Source organism: Lissotriton helveticus, chromosome 5_1, assembly GCF_964261635.1.
Source record: "Lissotriton helveticus chromosome 5_1, aLisHel1.1, whole genome shotgun sequence".
Classification (NCBI taxonomy): Eukaryota; Metazoa; Chordata; class Amphibia; order Caudata; family Salamandridae; genus Lissotriton; species Lissotriton helveticus.
In genome coordinates this window covers 1,101,151,533-1,101,177,414 of record NC_136065.1, presented here as the reverse complement: position 1 = coordinate 1,101,177,414, position 25,882 = coordinate 1,101,151,533, and the positions used below count along the sequence as shown (strand labels likewise).

The following is a 25,882-nucleotide window of genomic DNA, read 5'->3' as shown; positions in this document are numbered from 1 at the left end:
ATGGCCAGCCCCCACAAAAATCCGAAGGTGGAAAACTTTTTTAATTGAGGGTTGCGCCTTATCAAGAGAAGTAAATGTGGCAAAATATGTGCCTAACTCTGATGAAAGGCTACCCGAAAAGCCGTCCTTGCGCGACTCTGCCTGCCTCACTCTTGGCTAAATCCCCTAATTTAGGGTACACCTCTATTAACAGAGAGCGGCACCTCGCTACTGATAGGGCACAATTATCGTACCCCAGGAAAATGACTGTGCGCTGCGCCCAACCAGATAGATACTCGGGAGATTTCTGTACCAGAAGCCTTAGTCTCTTCTGCCAGCTCCAAAATTGTTGTGAAGATACCGATGACGTCCAATAACATGTCCCGACAGGTCTTCCATGATTGTCTATACTTTTTTTGAGGTCTCAAATATATTTCTGAAGGAAAGTATCCATACTAGTATCGATTTCCGGCATAAGGGTCACCTTGCCGGCTAGGGAGGGGTCCAGACACTCTCCAAGTGCTTCTTTTTCCAGAGGTTTACATAGTTGGCCTGCCCCATAATTGCTTACCTTGGCTGATGGGAACCAATCCGCTGACACGTGGATGAACCAAATCGTCTGGGACCACAATGTCGGAAGCATCTTCCATCTGGACGGCTGAGGATACATCAGGGGGAGGTTCAGTCAGGAGGTTACAGGGCCTGTAGGGGCCTGCCTCATCATTAGAATTCCTGTGGGAATCCTCATCCTCCCCAAGTGGCAGTGAGTGGGAATAAAGCAGCGCAAGCAGCGCGCCAAAGGTGTGCTTTGCGTTGTCTTCAGGGGGGCTAGTGTGCGTAAGGGAAGCCTTCTTCTATCTATCTAAGGCACTGACGTCTATGGTAGTCCCCTTTGGCCGCATGGGGTCGCAGCCTGGGCAGCTGGGGATCTTGCAGCGCTAGAGAGTGTTGGATTAAGCTCAGTACAGGTCTAAGGGGCCTGCATAGGAATGTGCCAGTGGCATCAGAAGCACTTCAAAGGACCTAATAATGACTTGTAGATTTGGTCATCCAAGGGAGGACCATTATGAACTCTTCCTCTTGGTATTTCTGTATGGTATATATCTATGGCAACAAGGGACGCACAATGAGTTAAATAAGGATCAGGCGTATCTCTGGGGAACCAAGTAGGTTTAAAAGCACAGAACGCTGTAGGAATTTAGGTCATAATTTAGGTGAGCCCTGTCGGCTTGATTTTGGGGGGTCCACGCCCCAGGGCAGGAAAGAAAGAGGAGGTGGACCAGGACACAGTTGAATATATATGGACATGACCCTTGCCTTGATTGGTTGAACTTTGTTTTGTAGGCCTTTCCCGGTGTTTGATGGGAAAGGTAGTTTAAAGATGAAGGCTGCTGGAATTAATAAGAGAAAGAACGCTTGAGCATAATCCTTGCCTCCGGTCCTGACATAGAATTCGAACACTCTCAGTTATTGCCCTCTACTAGAATTCAAATTAACAGTAAAGCTTTACTCTACATGCAGCGAACACTGTGAGGTTTCACTTGACTCTATACAATAATATGTGCTGGGATGCACCAGGCAATTGACATGCTTGTTGAATATAAATTTGCATTGTAGTTTTACTATTTATGTAGTGATACATTGAGAGGTTTCACCTGACCTTATGCGCTGACAGATGCTAGCATAATCATGCACTAACAGAGACAGTTATTGTGAGGCCATACACAGTGATACACGTGCTCTTACTAGTAGCGGTACAATAAAATTAATATCTGGTCCTGGTTTAGACACAGGTCTGGATAGATAACAATGTGCTATGCACACACTGTGCTCAACTCTACGTAGAGCAGCCCCGATTGCAAGAGCACGAGATCGCAGAATATATGGGCAATTTGTCCCAACAATGATAAATTATGCAAGGCCCACTTCGCATATATTAAAATATGGCAGATATAGAGTACCTATGAAATTATTCCTGGAAGGTCAGGTTCACCTTAACTCCCTATACATTATTCTTGTGATAAGACTACTGAAGAATATAGAGAAACTATTTGGAGATGGAATATGTTTAATACTAGAAATCTGAGATATCCTACTCCTTGTACATGTACATGGCTACAGACACTTTAGTGTTTCATTAATACTATGGACCACATTTTTAGATTCTATTTTTAATAGGGTTTTGATACGCATGCTCACTTGAATCACATGGGTTATCTACACTTGTTCCAGTACTCTTTTAAGCATGTTACCTGCTACCTTACTTTGCACTAGACAACAGTACTTGGGACAGCTGGTGTTAGTGCCCAGAGTTCTTCATATGTCATTCGTTAATAATTAGTTAATAATGTTACAACACAATGCATGTTACTAGTTTGCATCAGGAGGTATTCTTTTGAATCACAAAATTTTTATGGCAACTTTCAAGTAAAAGAAGATGTATTAACCTGTGTTTTGGTGGAATGATCACCTAATGATGACACAGTGCATTATTATAAGACTGATGGTATCATTTGTATAGGCTTTCCATAGCCCTGACAAAGTCATAGGTTAACACTCACGTTGACAGCCACAGCCAGTCTATTGGGGCTGAATGGCCACGCCCTCACCTTTTGCCCCTCATGAACAGTGTCTGTCAGGCTGAACCAGGGTCCACCTGACAGACACTGTTCATTATCAGGTCAGGCAACCAGGAGCCAGACATGCGCTACATGCGCAGGCTCCTGGGTGCCTGAGCTGAACTTTGCTGAGCTGAGGAAGTCCTAGCTCCTGTGGGCGTGACCTCTTCAGCTCAGCAAAGGTTCCTGAAGCCCTCCCCTCAGTGATGAGGGGTAGAGTCACAGATTGCCTCGCCCTTGGGCGATTCAGGTTTAAGCCCTAAAGTGCCCTGGGTCGAGATTCCATCAATGGCACTTCATTACAGAGTGGAGTGGGGTCATCAATCCCACTGACCGCATCCCACTCTGTGATGACGTAGGGCAGCCAATGAGGGAAGGCAGCAGTGCCTAGCCTCCCGGGACCTCCGAGGCAGGGCTGAAGGTAAGTGTGTGTGTTTTTTTTTAAATTAATGTTTGGTGCATGCCTGCATGCATCTCCCCCTCTGTCCTAAACTTACCAGCTGCCACTGCACTTTGACAAAACACATGCTGGCTGGCTGGAAGTGTACTGACTGAAAGCACGGAATAAAAAGTACCAAATTATGGACTACTGAGAGACCTTTCATTTGTAGAGTGGTGTGCTAGCAACCCATTTTAAATAGTTTTGGGTGGTTTGTTTCCAAGCTGGAGAGCATAGGAGTGGCTGCTCTCCTTACCTGCTGGGCAGTACCCAGGTCAACATTCACTTGAGTGGCATTTACTTGTGTTGGATTGTTATACACAGAAATTAGAAGGGTGTGCAGACTTTTCTCCAGCCACACCACCTATTATTCTCCTTCTATAGGTACCCCCTCCATTTCCGGCAGGGCCTGTTTAGAATCTCAGTTTTACTTAAACTTCAAGATTATCAAACTCATGTCCACTTGCTTACTCTGTCTCACAGTAATGAGTAGTTTCTGGTCTTTTATCTACACTCAGCTGTGGCAATTCACTCAATCTTGAGTTCGCAGACTACCTAACAGCTAACAATGATCAAAATGCAGCCTCTCATCTAACTGGGTCGAGGTTTCCCATCACAATGTCCTGTTCTTTTATAATTAGACAGTTGTATGTCTTGACACATTGGATTGGATTGGATTGGATTTAGTTTTTATATAGCGCGATAGCTACCCGCAGGCGTCCTAGCGCTTAACTAAAGACGGGTGTGAGTCCATATGGATTGTTTTTGAAAGATCATTACTAATGGATTTTGCTTTTAAAGATGTTGTTTGTATGTCTAACTGCCCTTTTATTTTAAACTACAGTAATTTAAAATATTTACATTTTCTGTTAAACATGGTCTTATTTGGGTGGTTAGTAACATTAAGTGGTACAGTTAGAGTACATAACACTTTTACGATACTTGATTCCACATATGTACATACAGTGGTATCCAGATCTCGTTAATCGGTCTCTATTTCTCGATTTATTGCTGCCATTGTGCATATATCCCCCCTATAGGTGTTCCAACCGCCCCACAATCGCGTCCACTTTTTGGGGCAACCTCTGCGTACATATACTGTTTTTTCTGCCACCATAGCTACATCCATATCTCTACACCATTCCGTGACCGTGGGAGTGGCCAGGGCGCCCCAGTGTTTAGCGATGTTTCGCTTGGCTAGCAATATTCCTAGTGTTGCCCAAGTCTGTGCCATAGAATTAAGGTCTGTCGCCTCCCAAATATTTAGAAGGCGGCGTTTGGGTTCAGGTGGGACTGGCTACCGCACACACTCGCAATGATGGACATAACTGATTCCCAATAGGTTACTATTGTAGAACAGTTCCAAAGTGTATGAAAGAAAGTTCTGGGCGCCCCAAACTGTCGCAGGCAGAAGGGGCTGGTAGTCTTCCCTATCTTGTGGAGTGGAGTTCTAGTGTAGTAAATTCTATGGAAGATCTTAAGCTGTACCAGTCGCAAATTGGATGTGATCGCAACTTCTCTAGGGGATGATAAAGCCTCCTGCCAGTCTGTATCATCAAGGTCTCCCAACTCCTCCTGCCATTTATCACAGAGATTTTGCATGGAATCGGGTAGATTATTGCCGATTTTCCAGTATGTCATGGATATGGCCTTTGTGCCCATGTAGTCTGTCAGAAATCTATCTTCCAATGGTGAGGCATCGGGGAGATATGTTTCGGGGGGGATTGTCGCCTCTAGGGCGTGTTTGCTCTGGTGATAGCGGAATCGTTCTGTGGGTGCCATTTCGTATTGGTCTTGGAGTTGCGCAAAGGGGACCACCCCTCCCTGTGCCCAGAGATCTCCCACTTTCGATATCCCTATGTTGTCCCAATGTTTGAAACCTTTACTTTTGCCCAGTCTGCCTAGCCTGTCCGTGTCCCAAAGGGGCGTCGCTTGTGTAATTTTATTGTCCCATCCCAACCCCTTGAGTGCTAAGTTCCATATCTGGAGTGTGTGTTTCGTTGGGCCTATTAGGGCCCGGGTTTTATTATAGAGTGCCCAATACAGCCCTCCCTCTCCTAGCTCTAATCTATCAAGGTTGTAGGCTGGATCTGTGTGGGGGACATGCAACCATTGGTTAATCAAGTCAATTTGGATGCCCAATAGTACGTCTGTATACTTGGGAGTGCAATGCCACCATCATACCAGTTTCTGAACAGTTTCGACAAAACTTTGGATGGTGGTTTGTTATTCCAAAGGAGTTTGGTGACTTCTGCCTCTATGGCTCGGAAGTAGGACTGGTCAACCAAGAACTGTGTATTTCCTCACATCCCTCAGTCATCGGAGCCCACAAATGACAGGATCTTGTCGTATCCAGGCAGCCAAGGGCTCTAGTATAAGGGCGAAAAGGAGCGGTGACAGCGGGCAGCCCTGCCTCGTACCTCGGTTCAGTGGAAACTCTTTGGACTTATGCCCATTAGCAACCACATGGGCCAGGGGATTGGTGTATAGTAATCTAACCCAGAAACAGAATCTCGGTCCAAACCCCATCTTTGTGGGGACAGCAAAAAGGAAGGGCCATTCGACCGTGTTGAAGGCCATTTGCGCATCAAGCGATAATATAATGGCTTCTTCTTGGATGTTGTGATTACGTCCCAGTACGTTATGGAGGCATCTTAGATTTAGGGCTGTGTTTCTTCCTGGCATGAACCCTGACTGATCTGGGTGTATTAATGCGGACAAGTGCGGAGTGAGTTTGTTGGCCAAAATCTCGGCCAGTATCTTGGCCTGTGCATTGATCAGGGATATAGGCCGATACGAGGCACACTCCTGAGCGGGTTTACCAGGTTTGTAAATGGCTACTGTTGTTGCTGTTCTTTTGTCTCGCGGGAGTTCCCGCTTTTCCAGACTAGCCTTACTCATATCCATAAGGTAGCACGTAAGTGTAGTTGCACTACGCTTGTACCACTCTATAGGAATGCCAGTTGGGCCCACGGTCTTCCTTGATTGGATTTTTCCAATCGCTATCGATATTTCTTCTGTGGAGAGCTCTGCCTCTAATAGTTGGGAGTCCTCCTCTGGGAGCCTAGGAAGTCGGATGTCACGGAGGAACTCCTCCGCTTCCTCCTGTGTTATGTTGATCGCAGAAGTGTATACTCGCTCGAATTGAAGTGCTAGGAGGTCTACTATGGCTTGGGGGTTTGCCGTAATTTCACCTGTGGGGAGCTGGATCCATCTATCTGCCTTGTCCCGCTTGTCGAGCCAGGCAAGAAGATTGCCAGCTTTATCACCAACTTTGAATATCTTGTGTTGAGTCGTGGATAGTTGCATCCTCACCTCCTCCCATAGGTGGTCTTTATACTCCTGTTTTTTGAGGAGTAATTGATGCGTGTTTGCGTCAAGTGGGTCCTGCCCATGGGACCTCTCCAGGTCGCTGATCTCCTGTTTGAGTGTCACTTATTCCTGAGCCTTGTCTCTTTTGTAGTCTGTTATAAGTGAGATCGCCTGTCCACAAAGCACAGCTCTATATGCTTCCCATAAAATAAGAGGGGAAGAGACCGAGGTGGCGTTCTCATTTAAGGAATGTTTGGTGGTGTTGGTAAGTCCCTTCCAGATCTCATTGTTTTTAAGATACCCCGGGTAGATAGGGAGTACTGGACGCTGTGTTGTCATATGCCACGTGTTGGTAAGAGAAATTGGAGAATGACCCGCCGGTGCCAGTATGTGATCTATTCTGGAAAGACTGTTATGTGCGCCTGAGTGATATGTGTATGCCGAGTTTGTGGGAATCGGAGTCGCCAGACATCAACCAGGCCTATGGTGTCTAGGAAGTCTGTTAGGTGAGAGTGTGTCCGATGTTTCTGCGGGGGAGGCGTTCGGTCTAGGGCGTCATCTAGCATTGCGTTAAAGTCACCTCCTACGACTACGTCCCCTTGTGGAAGTTGGGGTAGGAACACGCTGAGCACTCAGCACAGGGTCAGGTTTTAACCAGAGTGGAAAATGTCTCTTATCTCGGTCTGTTACTCATTTCGGGTCTCAGTTGGAAACCACTACTGATGAAAAATGGAGGGACTCTACAAAGAGCCATCTCTGAGTTATATGATTTTGCAAGACGTATTGTGCACAAGCCCCCCCAAACATTTCTTAGATGTATACAAGGCTAGTTGCGTCCCAATGTCCACCTTTGGTTGTGAAATCTGGGGGTATGTCAATATTGACCATCTCCAGGTGATTGAAATAAGTTTTTGAGAAAAAAATTGCCCATTTATCAAGGAACTCCCACTGAAATTATTCATGAGGAACTAGACATGTCCTTTATTGCATATTTTTTTTCTGTTCATCCACTTTTACTGTGGTGTTATCTATGCAAAACAATTGATGGACAGAATGTAGAACAATGCCATACATTCACCTCAGTACCGAGATCTGGGCCTAAATCCATCGTTTTTTTGTTCGCCATGCAATTCCAGTTCGAACCCAGCCATATGCAAATCAGTCTTGACGCTGTGCCCCATAGGACCAGTTTTGGGGCGTCACCCCCCATCAGTCAGGATAGCTTGACTCCAGTGGCATGGAGAGCACGGGACCCAAGTCTGGGCATACCCGTCCCACTCGGGGTGACAATTGGAAAAAGAAAAATTAATGGACAGAATGCAGAACAATGTCATACATTTACTCCAGTACAGAAATCTGGGCCTAAATTCATTGTTTTTTTTCTCATCATGCCATTCCAGTTTGAACCCAGCCATATGCAAATCAGTCTTGATCATAGTTCCCTCGAACATACGCGGGTGTGCACGCACGCACAGGGCTTCCCACCAGCGCACAAACTCACTTCCAAAGCGCACAGGTCACAAAGAGCCCGTTCCTGAAACCACATACTTGTGATATGGAACGGTGATAAAACTGTCACTTTCTTGGTGAAGTGCAAGGAGCAGTGGCCGCACGTTTAAAAAGACAGACAGAAAAGCAGCTGTTACGGGCACGTAAGATATGCTGCACATTAGAGAGCTCGCAGCTTCTTCTTGCTCTGTTAATGTCAGGTGCTTTTACATTTGTAACGACAGTGTGGAGTAGTGGCAGTGCTTCTGTCTTTGGAACAGGGGAGCCAAGTTCAAGGTCAGGATTGCATCAAATTTTATTTTTTGTGCATCCCCCCCAGAAAATCTTCTGAAAAGCCTTTAGAATCAAAAAGGCAGCGTTAGCCTCCAAAGAAAAATGTTGCCGAAGTGTGCACTTAATCCCCCCATATTTAAAAAAAAAATGAATGTGTCTTTGTGTAAAGCAACTGGTGCTCATGTAAAACACTCTGAGGTTAACGTTATATAAAACTTTGTTTTTTAAAACTATCAGCAGCAGCATTTGGGGGCACAAAGCAGGAATTAATGTTTTGTACACAACATTTATGATTTGCAGTTTACATTCCATCCATAGTATGCACAGTCGCTCCTGTTCTGTGACTGACTGTTTCTCAGTTCATGTTTTTTAACTATTTAATTTTAATAACTACTTGCTGTGGTGTATGCTTCTTGAATATCTTCATGAGGAGATAAAGGTAAAGAAACAGCCTTTTCATGCTGTTGTCCTGAGCTGAGTGGCGGCTCCTCTACCAAGGCAGAAGAGCCTCGCCCACTGCTGCACAAAGAAAGGAAAAATAAAATGATAATAACGTGATGTTATTGTCATTTTATTCTTCCCTACTGCAGCATCATGAGGGCGGGGTGGGGCTGCTTTACTGACAGAGCAGGGAGAGTGGTGGGCACAATAAAGTGTGCATGATGCCTTGACCGGCCCTTTCGGGCCGGTCAAACAGTCATGTGCACTTTAGCATGTTCCCCATGCCCAGGACCCCAGTCCATGTCTGAGTACCGAACACGACTCTCAGACCAATTACAAGACTGCATTGCAGCATTGTGATTGGTTTAGGGGAGTCAATCACAACACTGTTTTGAAGAGTTGGCTCAGGGGGAGCCTAGCTGCTTCCTGTTCAGTGGAGGACAAAATAGGTAAAAGCAGCGAAGAGGTAAGTTAATTTTTCTTTTTTTATAATTATACATCCTTACCACCCCAGATCCATGCAGGCCTCTGCTGCCTGAGCCAAAGCAGATGCCATATTACAGTCAGTCAAAAAAAACTTTATTTCGGCAATACTGCCATAAAAGCACAATAAAAGATAACATACTTTTAACAAAAGGCATAAGATAGCTTTTTACAAGGTGTCATCAGTTTCAATAATTATTTATACGCATTTAAACCCTTGGAGAAAAAGAAAGCTCCCCGACTTAAATTTGACCCTAGGTGGCTTTTAGGGAGAAACAAATAGATAACAGTCTTTAAAATCAGCTTTAAAACTACCATCTTAAAAATAGTATAAATGTAAGTTTCCTTTAAAAAGATAAATAAGCTAGGATAAAAGGTAGAAAATTACAACATCAATTAAAACCTTTTGGTATCGGGAAATTCACCAATAGGAGGGCGACACACAGTAATTTCTAGTCCGTACATTTCACTAACCATCTACGCCTGCACCACATAGCAAATAAGAATGTTGCTATGGCAACTGCAACAACCGGGTACGTTTCATACTTTAGTAATCTATAAACCTCGATGTAGTTCCTTACTCCTAAGTTCTTACAGAGTTAAAGAATCCATTTTGATCTAGACAGGTAGTAAGCTCGACAAAAAAAGATCACATGGATCTCCGTCTCTTCTTTCTCGTTGCACCCGGGACATAAGTGTTTAGTAGCTCCCTCCCACTTGTTGTTAAATGCAAGGAGGGGGAGCGTCCCGTGCCTGAATTGGACATACAATTTCTTGGCTACAAGGGGTTTATCATATCTAAAGCTGACTCCAAAGTATAATGCGATTTAACATCCAGAAATCTAGATGTTAGACTTGATGACTCGTTTGGATAATTGTTGTCAATTTGTACTCCTTCAGGGCAGATGTTAATAATTTTTGGGAGACGGCAGTGGAAGGCTCCTCTGGGGCGAACCACAGGTCACTTCTCCCTATTTTACAGGCAGTTTCCCTAATGAATGACAGCCAAGGGATCTTGCCCGCCCGCCAATAGAGTAGTGGACGGGAGGCGATCAGGTCAGCACTGGGGCGAATTCCCAAGTCCATCCTCAATGGGATTAACGGAGTACTCTGGGGTAAGTTTCCTCAGGAAACGATTTTCAGTGACAGTCAAACTATTAGTTGAGCAGTGGCCCCAAAGTTCTGCGCCATATATGGAAGCAGCCCTTATCTGAAGCTTATATATTTCAGCTGGTGGGCCAATAACTTTAACCGCACAACTACTGTACACTTTCAAAATTCTCCCACTGGCTTGAATTAGTTTTAGGTTTGCCTTGGAAATATGTGGCCCCCATTCCATTCTCTCATTCAATGCAAGACCCAAGTAATCAAAAACGGGCACCCTTTCATGGGATCTTAAATCCATTTTAGGGTGGGGCAGTTGGTGGAATCTGCATGAAAAATATTAACCTCCAAATTCCTTGCCATATTACAAAAAACAGATTACTGAGCACCCCAGGAGTTAGGACACATTATAAACTTCAAAAACACCACGTTATAAAAATGTTTCCACACAGCCACAGTATGCAATACCCCCTCAAGGTAATGGGAAAAGACATCCTTGATAATCAGTTGTTAACTGTCTTAAATTATGAAATTATTCTCTACAGTAGTTAAGGTTTGAGAAAATAACACCACTGGATGTACAACAAGGATGCATCGGTTTCAGCAATGAGGAGCAGGCCTTCATCTGGATCGTTCAAAATAGGGTACACCATAAACAGTTCCTCGAATTGTGTCACATGCCATTTGAAGGGTTCCTCTGACCTGGTCCACTTTATCATAAAAAACCTTGTTACTTCTAACATGATGTTTGTTGAATGATTTGCATTCCAAATATTTTCAAGGCTCAGCTCATACAGAGTGCAACCCTTTCAAAGTCATACCATTTACTTATAGTGCTGTTAGAACTTGGAGAGGTAGGGGAATGGATGGTTGCTGATCTTAGAACAGCATGCACTTGTTTTGCCAATTCACCATGAACCCACTACAAAGACCTCATAGATGTGACAATCTATAAATTGGTGGTCAAGCCGTGACAACAGAAAGGGGGTGCAGTTTCGAGAAACGGAGTCATGAAAATCAGTGTGGCTGTCAACTTATACTTTTACTTTTTTCAAACCCTGCAGCAAAGTAATTGGCTAAAAGTACTAATGTGACAGTAAATCTGTTCTGGCTACACTGATTTCAAAGGCTGAAATTTTAAATATCTTATTGTGTTAGGAAACCTGCAGAGATATTTGGGTGCTCACGAAATCTTAGGGAGCAATAATAACGGCAGGAGAGCTCTAGTGGTTAATGCAGTTGCTGGAGAGATCTGTGTTTTGTCTAGTTACATTTTTGATGCATTATGCTGCATAGAGGGCTAATGTATCTCCTGTGAAGCACACTATATGACATGCAAATCCCAAATTTAATTGTAGATAGGTAAGTGAGATTTTGCTTTTGACACATATCCTTTATTACTTGCAGTTCATAAATTGCAACCCATATAATATAGCACAGTAAGCTATGAACCAGCATAAACAAGCTGCTTGCAAACTGAAAGGCATGGGTTTGGAACCTTATGGTTTTCTTTATCAATTTGTTTTACAATGCTGCTAAAAAAGGTTCCATTGCATAGTAGTAAAGTCTTATAAATATAGACATAGCCCAGGCATTGTTACATTTTAAATCCATACTTTTTGTTTCTCCCAGCTATGCACTCTTAACATATGCCTACCTTCTTACAGTACCTGCATACAGTTCCTATACAAGGGGTAAACAAAGTCAAAAGCCTGCCTCAAATGTTTCTCTTAAGTACTTGACTTGTAAAGTGATAAGTTATGTACCTTTTTCCCCCTCCATTGCTTGGTGTATATGTATAGGGCTCCCGTGACCCCCAGCCAGGCTTATTTTTTAATAAAAGTAGGGCTGATTGCCCTTTGAATGAGGGTTTTATTTTGGGCCAACTTAAATTGTAAATAAGAGAGCCCATTCACAGTCTGCATATTCTTGTTCGTAACAACAAAGCAGACAACCTGCGGGCACTGCTTAATGAGCCTTGGTGTCGGTAATTTACATTAGGAAAAATGTCATCATATTTCACTGATATGTCCAGCATGGATCTTGGTTCAAACTCAATAATAACTGCCTCCTTCTAACAGCTTGCATCAACCCTGCTGTTCAGATACATATTTATAATGGTTCAACCTTCTATGTTCAGTCCTTTTCTAAACCTAGGGTGTAGGTGCTACAGGAGTAAACAATTCATGTCACAAAGGAATGTATGTACATTGCAAAACTGTCTGAAGACCCTATTATATAGAGCTAAATGTGTGTGTAATGCACCGGTTTTCGCTCTTGTTGTAAACAGAAGTTTGGAGTGGTACTTGCCATAGATTTATACTGCTGAGCACAGCACTCGCTTGCATGTCCAGTTGGTTGGCGCACATAGCCTTGGTTGCAGTGCACAGGGAGCTTGCACTGCCGCATACAGAGGAAAATAATTAGAGGGAACATTGGTCTTGACCCTGTGCTCCATGGGAACAGTCCAGTCAGAACTGCCTGGCCAGGTCCACCCTGGAATGGAAACAAGCATCCTAGGTCCGGTTTCGGGGTTTCACCCCTCATCAGCCAGGATGCCTCAAGTTTCCTGGCGATCGGATGAATGGTGTTTTAATTCTATTTATTTATTCGAGTGCTTGTGGATACACACATTTTTTTTTCCATCTGTTGCGTACATCAATATTCGAAAGATTATGAGGGCCCTGGGGGGCCGATATTTAAAAAAAATGTTATGCCAGAAACCTTTGCGGGAGTGTACTCAACAACTTCCCAATGTTTAATGGCAATTGGATGAATGGTGTAGTAATGCATAAAGGACAAACAGACAGACAGACAGACATCCTTTCGTTTTTATATATAGAGATTTTTCTTGTGTTTCCCATTATTGCTTCTTCTTAACTCACCTTTTCTTCCTCTGTCTCCTCATTTGTCTACTTCACCTCCCTTTCATCTTTTCATTTTATATTTTTATTCTTTTTAAATTTCTAAAAAATAGTTTTCTCAAAATCTTAGGATGTGCCTGTTTTCCAATAATTTAATATTAATCAATTATAAGGCTGTAATTCTATTTATAGTATTGCTTTATGAAAATGCTAATAAAAACGATTACATTTAAAAAAAAAGAGGTGCTACCATAAGCCCAGGTTTCCTCCAAGTCTGCTTTGCCATGTTTTACCCCAAGCAAGTACTCTCCTGTCTCTTCCTTTGTTCTGAACATGCTAGGGTCCACATGACCCGCCTCAGGAGCCACTTCTTCTACTTTCTAGCGCCCAAGCTTTAGCACAGTATGCCTTTTCACCTCCATGCTATTTTTTAGAAGAGCTAAAAAAAGTATTACTAACTCTTTGCCGCTTGGCTGAAGCTGATTCTTAACACTAGTTTACAGCCGCGGCCGGTAGTGGGAGTACCTGCCGGGCGGTGACGTGGGGAGGGGCAGGGTGGGGATTAGTAATGTATGGATTACGAAGCTTTACAGGTAAGTAAACATAAAAATGAATAAAACGAATTTTGTTGCGTGCACTGCATCACCAAATGCGATGCAGTGCATGCAACTAAATTCCTTTTATTTATGTATATGTTTACTTACCTGTTAAACTCCGTAATCCATACATTACTATCCCCCACCCTGCCTCTTCCCCTCCCCACGTCACCACCCGGCAGGTACTCCCACTACCGGCTGCGGCTGCTAGTTTAGTTCCACTGGTCGCTGTCTTGCTGTACAAATCCACATTACATTCCATAAGCAGAATTGTTTTACATTACTGAAGTTTGTAAGGCCTACTCTGAGGGCAGATCTTTTTCTTTTCTGCCCACCAAATATTGGAGGCTGGTCCTTTTTTGTGCTGCCTCAATCGCAGTTGCAGCCAACACAAATAACAAGCATTTACAATGCAATGGTTTCGCCTTTGGAAAAGTTAGAGCTATTGGCATTGCTCATGACAATTATTTTTTTTTTTACTTATAAATAAATGGCATTGTTATTTACATTGCCAACAGCTCTCACAGCCCACACAGCCCACACAGCCCACACAGCTCTCATATCTCATAGTCAGAGAAGGGACGTATATCAACATAGGACCAGTTCTAGGTATGCAGATCTGAACTGCCACTCCGTATGAGTGACAAGACAGGGGGTATGAGAGTTTCATAGCAAGTGTTCCTGGGGACTTAAGTCGTGATATTCTTGCCTCTTCTAAATGATTGAAAGCACAAAAAATAAACAGGACATAGTTGGTTACTATTTTCTTCTAAATAAGGTATTAGGCAAAGATGTCATTCGCCTTGCTTGTCCTTTCCCCCCTGAATGTGCAGCGTGTTACTTTTGATGCGGTTTGGGGTGCAGACACTGGGAAAGGTAGATTTAAATGCTCTGAGACCTCTGCTTCTACTGACTGCCCTGTCTGCCATCTCAGAGACCGGTATTTAACATGTCTGTCATTGAAAGGAAATGAAGTTTGAAAGACTTCATCTGTCAGTGTGGGGATTTGAACCCATGACCCTCACATTCTTAGTGCCATCACCACCTGAACCCTGCTAAGCCCCGCCTTCCCTCAGCTGTGGCGAGGTACCCCAGCCAGAAGCACAAACTGAGCGCAAGTCACAGCTCCAAGCTTTCCCTTCCATCCGGTTTCCCATGAATTCGGTCTGCAAACATGACATGAACACCTGCAAGGGAATCTGCATATGCATTTCACCTCAGGGGCCTCGATTAAAAACTGCAGTGCAAACAATCCAGCGTGGAACGGCTCCTAGCACAGACTACGAGAGAGCAAACAGGAAAACGGAGAGCCGTGCTCAGACAGGGAGGGTGCTGCTCAGGGCTTGTCTGTGCATCTTGGAATTAACTGAAATGTATCATATATATCTCGCATGTCGCACACACAAACAACTCTGGACAAGTCTGACCGCTTTCATGCATGTTTCATCTAACTTCCATGTAGTTAATTTAATATATTTGGTGCATTGGCAAACAGATAGAACTGGTTTGGTTGATTTTATTTCTTGAATGCCCGTTTTGTTGACTTAAACCTTAGCTATCAGTTTTAAGAAGCTCACTTTGATGGATGAACTGTGAAGTCCCGCCCCTCCCCCATCATGCAGTTTGTTATACACAACTAAACAATCGACAGGCAATTAAGTGCCCCACATAAGAGTAGTAAGCGCTATATAAATGCTAAAATACAATACGGCCACTAAAGTGGGTAATAATCTCTCTTATTTACAGAACATAGAAACGGACGTTAAATAAAAATAGCGTCTATTAGCATGTCATTCACCAGATGAACCGCTGAACTTTATCAAAACTCTAAAAAAAATATGTCCCTTAATCTTACTCCCAAACCTGCTCCCCCAGGTGAGCAAAGGTGCCGCCCACAATCCCCAAAGCACAATGCCACGCAGGAGTTTCTTGCGTAACAACAAAAACACATTCTAAACTTAAATGCCGACTTATTTAGTGAAAGGAAACATCCCCACGCCTCGCAAGCAAATGCAGTCTTAAGGTGCAGAAGTTCCCAAATAAACCGGTATCCGTGGAGTGCATGGGGACCGAGGACACCGGGGCTGCAGCCTGCAAAGCGTGCCTTACATAAGCCCCCGCCCTCTTTCATAACATCTGCGTTCTGTGCAAAAACGTCAGGGGAGTTCGCTAACTACCCTGCGCAGTAAAGGGAAACTCCACCATGGAGGCGCTTTAGCCAGTACTGTGCCCTGGTATATGTCTCACTCTTACCTCATATGCAGCGGGTCCCGCGGTCCCTGGTGCGCTTCTCCGAGTTGGAGTGTGGACAGGAAGTGGCAACTGCAGTGGGAGGGGGGCGGGCACACGGAGAGCGGGAGGGGGGAGGGGCGAGGGGGGACAGGCTCACGGAGAGCGGGAGGGGGAGGGGGGACAGGCTCACGGAGAGCAGGAGGAGGGGAGGGGGGGACAGGCTCACGGAGAGCGGGAGAGGACACGGACGGCGGGAAACTTGCACAGGACAGCGAGGGGGGCGGAAAGGCACAGGGAGGGGGCGGGACGGACGGCGGGAGGGGGCGGGAGAGGACACGGACGGCGGGAAACGTGCACAGGACAGCGAGGGGGGGCGGAAAGGCACACGGAGGGGGCGGGAATGGACAGCGCATCTGAAATCACTTTCAGTGAAAGGGGAGGGAAAGCACATTTCTAATAAAAAATAAATGCTGCTTACCTGATCGCGTCGTGGAACAGCTTAGGCGGGAGGGAGGCGGGAGGGGGGCGGGAGAGGACACGGACGGCGGGAGGGGGCGGGAGAGGACACGGACGGCGGGAGGGGGCGGGAGAGGACACGGACGGCGGGAAACGTGTACAGGACAGCGAGGGGAGGCGGAAAGGCACAGGGAGGGGGCGGGACGGACGGCGGGAGGGGGCGGGAGAGGACACGGAGGGGGCGGGAATGGACAGCGCATCTGAATTCACTTTCAGTGAAAGGGGAGGGAACGGGAAAAAACGTAACTCCGCCCTGGGAAAAAATCTCCGGAACGCCCCCGATTCTGGTCCGGCCTTGACGGACAGATCCGGCACTCAATGGCTAGCCTCCATTTATGGAGCTAGCCAATGAGAGCCGGGGGACGTTCCAGAAGTCCTTATTGTCGACATAGGATTTCACCTGCGCTGAAAAGCTGCGCAGAGCGCAGCCTTCGGCAGGCGAAACCCAAAAAGTGGTGGGGTGGGTGGAGGGGGGTTTAACAATAAATAAAATGTACCTGATGCTGCCAGCCTCCTCGTGCTTGTGTGCTCCTCAGCTTCCTGTCCCAGCTGTCCATCGGACAGCATCAGAGACTCTCCATTGAATACCTACTTTGCTCTCATGCTTTTTTATCAAGCATGAGATTAGTGCAGGGATTGGCCTGAGTGGGCTGTTTTAGCGCTCGTTCAGGCACATGGAGTCTGTGCTGTTTCTCCAACACAGCTGTGAAATGAAACCTAACTGTGCATGTCTGTTTGACCGGCCTAAGTTGGCCGGCCAAACCAACATGCCCACTTAGCAGTGCACATCACTCCGCCCCAATCTGACATGGCCCGGACCCACCACTCCCTACACACGCTGGCTCAGCCAGCAGCTCAAAAATAAAATGATAATAAAATATTGTTTTATTTTTCGACTGCTGGCTCTAAGCCGGTGAGGCGGCGCTCCTTTGCTATTGCGGACGAGCTGCCGCTGCCAATCAAATAATCTTGTATTTTAGAGGCAGCTGAAAACGTTCACGCATCAGCCCATCCGAACACCACGGTGCGCCGCACTGTAAATGCGGCGCATCAGTGGTGGCGCACGGGTGGGTAGATGCGTTGCAACTCTTCTGGCGCATCCCTGCTGATTAGCAGAGATGCGCCAGAAGTAGTAAATCTGCCCCTTAGTCTTTTGATCTCACGTTTGCAGTTTCTTTTCCATCTAGTTTTTATTTTTCAGCACTATTTTCTATCTTTGCCTTCTTATTGTCTTCCTTTTGTGCTTTTCACTGGTTCAAAGTTTACTGACGAGAAACAAGTTCACAGACATGGGAGCCGGCGTTCACTACCTGCACATACAGAACGGCTCCATGTGCATACTGTGTAATATATTAACTCAGAACTTAAAGTGCTAAGGGAAACCGAGCGGTGAACAATATCTGTGAACGCTATAAGAACACCTAGGATTACGAACAAAGAAAGCACTGAAGATTTTTTTTTTCAGAAAATGCCAGTGACACTAATTAACAAACTAAAGCACGTACCTTTTTCAGGGAAGAAATTGTTGTTTGATCTTCCTGGGACAACTTCAGTGCAGTGGCCACTTTGGTAGAATTCGTCACAATCTCGGCATTCAGCTCCCTGCATTTCGACATAAGGCGCTTTTCATTCTCATACGACTTCTTCAAGACTCGGTGGAGCTTTTCATATTCCGTTTTAAATTTCTCCAAACTTTTGTCGCCAGCGAGTTCTTCAAGGACAGCTTGGAAGTCGTTTTCAAGGGCCTCAAAGGCGCCATCCTCAGAGATGTGTTTGTCCTTCTTGTCTCGATTTTCCTGTAAAAAAAAAAAACGAAAGTTATATTAATTCATTAGATAATGTGCAATACATGTACATCCTTTAACTCACAAGTAACGGCTGGCAGATAATATGGAAATAGCTATGATCTTTGGTGACTAACCAATAATAAAACTGTATTTTTGCAAAATGTTTAATTCTTGCAACCAACTCTGCAAAGCTTTTTTCTCCACATCGAATCAAAATATGTTATTATAGTGTTTGACCAGTAGATGGTAGTGCAGGACAGATTATAAAATAACAGCTTGATGTGAATATTCCCGGTGGTTATACATTTGATTTTACAGCAAGCTGTGCGAAACGGTTTTAGGGTTCCAGAGCCGTACTTTACATAATAGCAGGAACTGCAATCCCAAAACACCACGTCGCAGAGTACACGGTGTGCTTCGCGACCCACACTGAATTGCAAAAGAAAGGGGTGATAGTTCATTTGAGGGAACAGGGGATACTTAAAATGAAAGACCGCCTGCAGTGAATGTAAATACTGAGGTGTAGTAGATCTGTACAAGAGTGCGTGCCACATACGCATTTATGAGACAAGCGTTTTCCAACGCTTCATGAATGTGCATGCTGCAAAGCTACTGATTAGAGCATCATTCGCATCGCCAAATTAAGGTGGGGTCACAAACCAGTCCCTGTGCCAAAAACGTTAAAGGAGATTTGCAAACCACCTTCATAAACCGAGTCCACAGTTCAGAATAAAGCAGGTTCTTGGAGGGAGGCTTTGCGGGGTGAAGAAGAGGCGGACACAGTGGTAAAGTTTAAGGTATTTATTGTCTGAGGGAGAGGGCCGGGAGAACTGCCCGCCAGTCGCACGGCCGGGCGACCAATCGCAATATCGCCACCCCTCGCTCCTAGCGTCTTCCGTCACGTTACGACCGAGACACTAGAGCGCGACACTACATATCTCCCCCCTTTACAACATTACGAAAGAATACAAAACTATTAGGTAATAACAAGGATAGTTCAGTCCGAGTTGTGATTAGGTCTTCATGTCGAACTCGCGATACTTTTTGGGCAGTACCACGATCCTACCTGTTCGGGGCTGTCTCAGCGGGGTGCCTTCCCTCATGTCTCTACTGCCACTGGGTGGTGCAACGTTGATGGTGTCCTGTGATGGGTCCCTGGTATCCGTGCCACTCACACCTTGCTCTACTTGTCGTGGCTGCCACTTAGCGTCTCCTCGGTTCTCCTGTGTTCTGGTGGTATTCGCCTCTTCTGTATTGGTGCCTTCTGTGCTCCCGCTAGGTGTTTCTGTGTTTCTGTTATTTTCTTCTTCCTCCAGGTTCCCGTAGTTACTTTCATCCAGTGGAGTGTCTTCTGTCTTGGCCCACTGCATAACCTTGTTGCACCTGGACATTCTGTCTAGGGACCATATCTTCCCATCACTCAATAAGACTGATCTGGTGTACATTTCTTTGACCTGCAGAGGCGTGCTGTATTTGCTGTCGCCTTTCCTCCTCAATTGAACGAGCTTCACTCCGACTCATTCCCCCTTTTCCAGCATAGCTTCTTTGACATTGTGCTTCTTGTTGTAGTGGTCCGTATAGATGTTTTGCGCCTTTTCCAGATTGCTGCGTACAACCGCCGGAGACCATTTGCTTTGTACTGTGCGTTGTTTCCACGCCACATTGTCTCTGGTGAATGGGTCCCGGCCTCTCAATATTTTGAATGGGCTGTACCCTGTCTTAGTGGGAGTGATTCGGTAGGCCCATACAGTGCACTTGAGTTCCTTCTCCCAATTCTTCCCAAAGTTGATGGCTGCTTGGACGGGTCCCATGATGACCCTGTTAAATCTTTCGGCCAGGCCATTCGTTGCTGGATGGTATATCGGGGTGTGTTTGATCTGTATTCTCTCCATGAATGCGTTCCATTTCTCAGACGTGAATTGGGGTCCATTGTCACAAGTTATGACTCGTGGGATTCCTTCTCCCTTGAATGTAGACGTGAGGAAGGCCAGTACAGCGTCGGTGTCCACAGTCTCACATATCTCAACTTCCGGCCACTTGGAGTACCTGTTGATGAGCACGATGGCGTACTTGGGTACACTGTTTGCATCTAATATGGGGCCCAATATGTCCACTGACAATTCTTCCCATGGGTTGGCTGGGTTGGAGTACTTTCCTAATGGGGGTCGCATCGTGGTCTGTGTTTTGTCTGCATTGCTGCACTGTTTACATTCTCAGACATGCCTCTCCACTTGGCTCTCCATCGCCGGCCACCAGTATGCTTGCTTGGTTCTTTGTTTTGTTTTCACTATTCCCAAGTTTCCTTCATGCAAAATAGTAAGCAACCGGGTTACCAGCTGTCCTGGGGGCACTACCTTTTCTCCTCTCAGCACGAACATCTCGTTGTCTCCTACTGACAGCTCTTCTCGAACTTCATATAATTTCTGCTGTTCAGTGTTTAAGTGTTTCTTTTCCGGCCACCCCATGATTATGAACCGTTTGATTGACGTGAAGCGTGTGTCCTCTGCGTACGCTTTCTTCCATTCTTGTGCACTTATGACCGCTTTCTGGTCCTCCATAAATGCTATGGTGTAATCATCTTCTTCCGTTGGCACCGGTGCATTTTCCATTCCTGCTGCCCTGCTGAGGTAGTCGGCAACTTTGTTCTTGGAGCCAGGAATGTATTGGACATCGTACACATAATCCAAGAGCCGCAAGGTCATTTTTGCTATCAATCAATCAATCATTCAGAGTACTTGTAAAGCGCGCTACTTACCCGTGAGAGTCTCAAGGCGCTGAGGGGAGGGGGGGCCGCTACTGCTCAAAGAGCCAGGTCTATGAGAGTACACTTGACGTAAGTACCTTCATTAACAGCTTGTGATCCGTCCGGAGCAGGAATCTGGAGCCCCACAGAAATTGGTGGAATCTTTTCATTGCCCAAATTGCTGCTAGCATCTCCTTCTCTATCACACTGAATTTTTCTTCATTAGGGGCCAAGGACCGGGACGCAAAGCTGACCGTTATCATTTCACCTTCTGCGGACTGCTGCATCAAGACCGCTCCCAACTCTCTGTCACTCGCGTCTGTGGTGAGAATGGACACCGCCCGTTGGTCAAATCTGTTTAGGGGCACGGCCTCACATATGACTTCTTTGATTTGCTTGAATTCTTCCTGCGTTGTTTCCGACCAAGTGAAGGCAGTTTTCTCTTTTAATAACTGACGTAAGTTATGTGTTTTGGTGGCAAAATGAGGCACAAACTTGCTGTAGAATTCTGCCATTCCAAGGAATGACCGCACAGCGTCCTTTATAGCCTTCGCATTTGCCTGTTTTGGTGCGATGCCTTTGTCACTTATTTCATGTCCCAGGTACGTGACCAATGACACTCCAAACCTGCACTTGTCCCATTCTGCAGCAAGGCCGTTCTGTCTTAGTATGCTCAGTACCGAGGAGAGCTTGGCATCATGGTCTGCCTTGGTCTTGCCCATTACCAGTATGTCGTCTTGGAAGTACTGCAACCCGTCCGTGTTTCGGAAAAGTTGTTGCATTAGTTTTTGGAAAACTGCAACGGCAGACGCTAGGCCGAATGGCATCCGTCGGAACTGGTAGCATCCAAATGGTGTAATGAACGAGGTTAATTTCTTGCATGTGGGGTGCAGTGCGATCTGATGGTAGGCCTTGGTCAGGTCTATGGTGGAAAACATTTGATGCCCTTCGTCAGGGCTAACATCTCATTGATCCTGGGTAATGGGAATTTATCCACTAAGATGTTTTTGTTGAGCTCCCGCAAGTCGATGCAGAGGCGTACCTTGCCGTTTGGTTTCCTGGCTACGACCAAGGGCGCCAGCCATTCTGCGCTCTAGATTGGCTCAATAATTCTATTCTCTTCTAAGCATTGTAACTCTTGCTGTACTGCTTCCCTGCTCTGAAATGGTACCTTGTGGCTTACTGGTTTTGCTCCTTCCTTGAGGCAGATCTTATTAGTGAACTTTGTCAACTTGCCGATGTTGCCTCTGAATACCGTCGGGAACTCCGCCTTCCTTTCTTCTGCTTCATATGCTTGCGCTGGGGACGTCATCAGGACCTGCGTTGTGCCTCTCTGGTTTAGTGAGGCTGTGCTGCAATACTAGATTCTGGTGTGGCCTCCTGGTGCCTGTTGCGGGGTCTGGCAAGCTTGGGGTGTGGTTGGCCAGGGCCGTGGTCAGTGGTGCCTCCTGTGTGCACACGAAGGATGTGGACCGATCCCCTCGATGAGCTGTCACCCCCTTTTGGTGCTGGCCCTGGATGCAAGGCCCCTTGTGCTGTGCTTGCCTTCAGGCCCCTTATGCAGTACTTGTCTTCAGGCTCTTTGTGCTGTGCCTGCCTTCAGGACCCTTGGCTGTGCTGGCCTTAAAGATGTGGGTATGTGTCCTTGTACTACTTGACATCCACTCCTTAGCTGTCTTAGGCAGTGCCTCTGAGGCCCTCGCAACGCTCCCAGCGTGTGTTATTTGCTGCTGTGATGCGCGTCCCTAATGTCCCCCCCCACGGGGTTTACTGACACCTTCCTGCTGGTGCGAGCAGTTCCGCGCTCTGGGCCGCCAGTCGCGCGGTGTTGCTATGGTTCACCTCTCTCTTCCAGCGTGTGCGGGGCTCCCGCGTCTCGGGGCCGTACGTGGCAGCTCCGCTGCCACGCTCCCCCTGCTTGACTCGGATCCGCCGACGCAGATGAACCGTGCATCGCGGGACCGATGGTAGAGTGACCGCCTCCCCCAGCCTCATCGCCAATTTGTAGGGAGGCATTACGGGGTAAAGAAGAGGCGGATACCGTGGTGAAGTTTAAGGTATTTATTGTCCTCTATGCTGCAGAGCCCACTGGGCAAAGAGATGTGGAGTTTGATCTAAAACATGTTTTTATTTTTTCAATGTCTGCGCTGTGGGACAAAAGCACAAGGTTTAAAAATGTCGTTGTGAGTCATGAACATCTTTTTGACTGGCACAACAAGCTGACGTTTCCCCCTTGCAGGGACAGACAGACGCCGAAGGTGCCCCGGACTGGAAGTCCCTAGTGCAGCCCTGCGTGCTCAAAAAGAGTTGAGCAGAGCTGCCTCTGAGGGGCAGCATTTGTTTCATAAAATATATGAGAGGGATGAGAGGCAACACTGAAAGTGTCTGCAAAATAAAGATTTAGAACACAGTTTTTAGTGATGCAAACAAGAATGAATGTGAAAATCAGCATTATAAAGACCCTAAACCAGCTGGGAACTGCCCGAACCCCTTTACCGCAGATCAATCTATCTGCTGATCGTCAGATCCATTGATGATCAGTCAACCCTTCTCCATTCCTTGCGATTTATAAGGAAATGCATCAATGGTTTGTTTTGAAGAACCCATTACCCTGTTGCGTAGGGTACATGTGTCTACCACTGTAGCTATTCGCTTTGGTCCTGGAGGAGAGAAGACTAGGCCCATTGCTTCCACTGAGGGGGTACGCCAGCGTTGCATTCTGGCCGCTTTTTTATTCCTAATATATACAAATGGATTAGAATCATTCTTGTTAGAACAGCAATTGGACTTCCCAAGCATTGAAGGTAAACGGGTTCCATTGCTGTCTTATGCAGATTATACAGTGTTGATGTCCTTAACGGCCAATAGGCTCCAAAAAAGTTTGAACGCATTTTCCAAATTTATGATGGAATTGGATTTAAAGGTAAATTTTAGTAAATCATTTATTATGGTGTGCGGCCCCAATTCGACAAATACAAGAACATTTATCTTAAAGGAAAACATTATTGATAAGGTGTCAAATTTTACTTACCTGGGGAATGTTTTTAATAATAAATTAAATTGGGATAATCTAATTGTGCCTAGGAGTCAATATACCAGCAGAGTACTAGAGGGGCTTTTTCGCTTTGCTGGTTAACTCGGACATAAGCCGGTAGCAGAAATATTAACTTTATACGAAATGTTTGTCAGTAGCCACCTTTGGCGCAGGAGTATGGGGCTACCATAAAAGTTCCCAGATCCAGATTCTAGAGAACACATTTTAAAAAAGGTTACTGATGATTCCTAGCAGTTCTTCAACATTTTTCTGTCACTCTGAAGTGGGTCTGGATTACGTAAAAGATAGGATAAATATTGCCCCATTGATTTTATGGGGGAAAATCTGGAACTCAGAGGACCTATTGTTCTCAAGGAGAATCCTTAGAGATTGTATGAATCTTGATAACACAATGGCACTCCCTTGGCTACGTTAAATCAAAAATACTTTTTAGGTCCCGCCTAGCGATGTAGCGCATGCGCTGATTGCCTTGGCGAGACCTATAGTCGTCGGTTTGGTGGCCGAAGGGGGACAGGGATGTGCACGCTCACGGCGCCTGGACAGCCCATGCGCAAGCACACAGCGTATCTTAACTTTTGAGCGCTCCCACCACGGACAGCACATTGGCATGCGTACGGCGTCTCTTCACTTTCCAGCACTCCCAAAAAGGACAGCACATCAAGGAGGTGGTCGCCCTCGCACGTATCATGGCCCTGCAGCCATATGAGCATCACCCGCGCGTCACCCCTCACGCCTCTATTCTGCAGCATGCGCCAGACCCCACGGGAAGGGCGGTAATTAAGCTCCAAAGACAGCCACAGATTTTGAGCTAAAAGCAGATCTTTAAATAGTGGAAGACTTGCGACGCCGGCTGGAATGCCCTTAGGTGCCTGTTGACACAGTGTTGGAAGCTGGCGCCTGCTCCTATTGAACAGCTAAACCGAAGGAATCGCGAGGCACTCATCTGCATAAAGCAATATGATTCTGCTGGAGGGTGCAGGCAACAGGGAGTGATTAACAAGATGCCTTTTTTTTTGCTGCTACTTCATTGCTCTGCTAACACGCCACTTGTCACCGAGAATGCTGCGACTGTGCCATATGCCAGGCCGCATCTGCCGGGACCCCCTTGCTGATTACACAGTGAAGATTTCATCCTCGGCGCGCGAATTGCTGTCAGGAGAAATTCTGAAAAACACTGCAAGCAGGCTGCAGCGGCAGAGCACCTGCTGCTCCACCACCCTCTCCTTTTGCTGCAGACCCCCTCTTTGCAGAAGGGTGAGGAGAAGAAGGAGGCGTGCCTCGGCTTGCTGCCGCAGGTTCTGTGACGCAGAAGCCTTGGGGTCACTCACGCGCCATTAATATGTGTCACCGATTGGACAAGCCATGGTGACTCTGGTGACCCGTGAGATTGGCGCATGCAGCAGGGCGGGATCACATTCGAGGTGCTGTGTATAATTAGTACACAAGTGCCACATTAGCTCTGTGAGTTTGCAGCAGCCTTACAAAAAGTGAGATTGAAATCTAGGCCTCTGAATAAATTAACTAATAATGTGCTTTTTTTCTGCAGTTTTATATAGCGCAAACTCGATCCAACGGTATTTGGTCACTTTACAGTACCAGGCATTTACAATGCAATAGGCCTCGCATTTTCAAAACTTTGACCTATTGGTATTGTATATGAAAATATCTTTTATTATTGCAGGTTTTTTAAACATAAATAAAAGGCATTGTCATTTACAATGGCAATAGCTCAAAATCTCGCATATGCGAGACCTATTGCATTGCAAATGCTTGTTATAAAATAGGTTTGGAAAATTACTATGATAATCCAGAGGGACTCCAGCAAAACAAGAAACAGGTTGTAAAAAATGCATTTCATACTGAATTATGTATGTCTAACCCTGATCATGGATTACTAGATTGTGTGTTTCCAAGTCAACAGCAATTTTACT

The 25,882-nt window shown here is 45.8% G+C and overlaps 1 protein-coding gene across 1 annotated transcript in view; it reads right to left on the bottom strand.

The window, feature by feature from the left end:
• Positions 1 to 25,882, bottom strand: part of CFAP58 (cilia and flagella associated protein 58) — a 702,265-nt gene that overhangs the window by 592,222 nt on the left and 84,161 nt on the right. Inside the window, exon 2 of the mRNA XM_078641175.1 lies at positions 17,872 to 18,162. Coding sequence (XP_078497301.1) covers positions 17,872 to 18,162 — 291 coding nt within the window. The remainder of the gene's footprint in view (positions 1 to 17,871; positions 18,163 to 25,882) is intronic.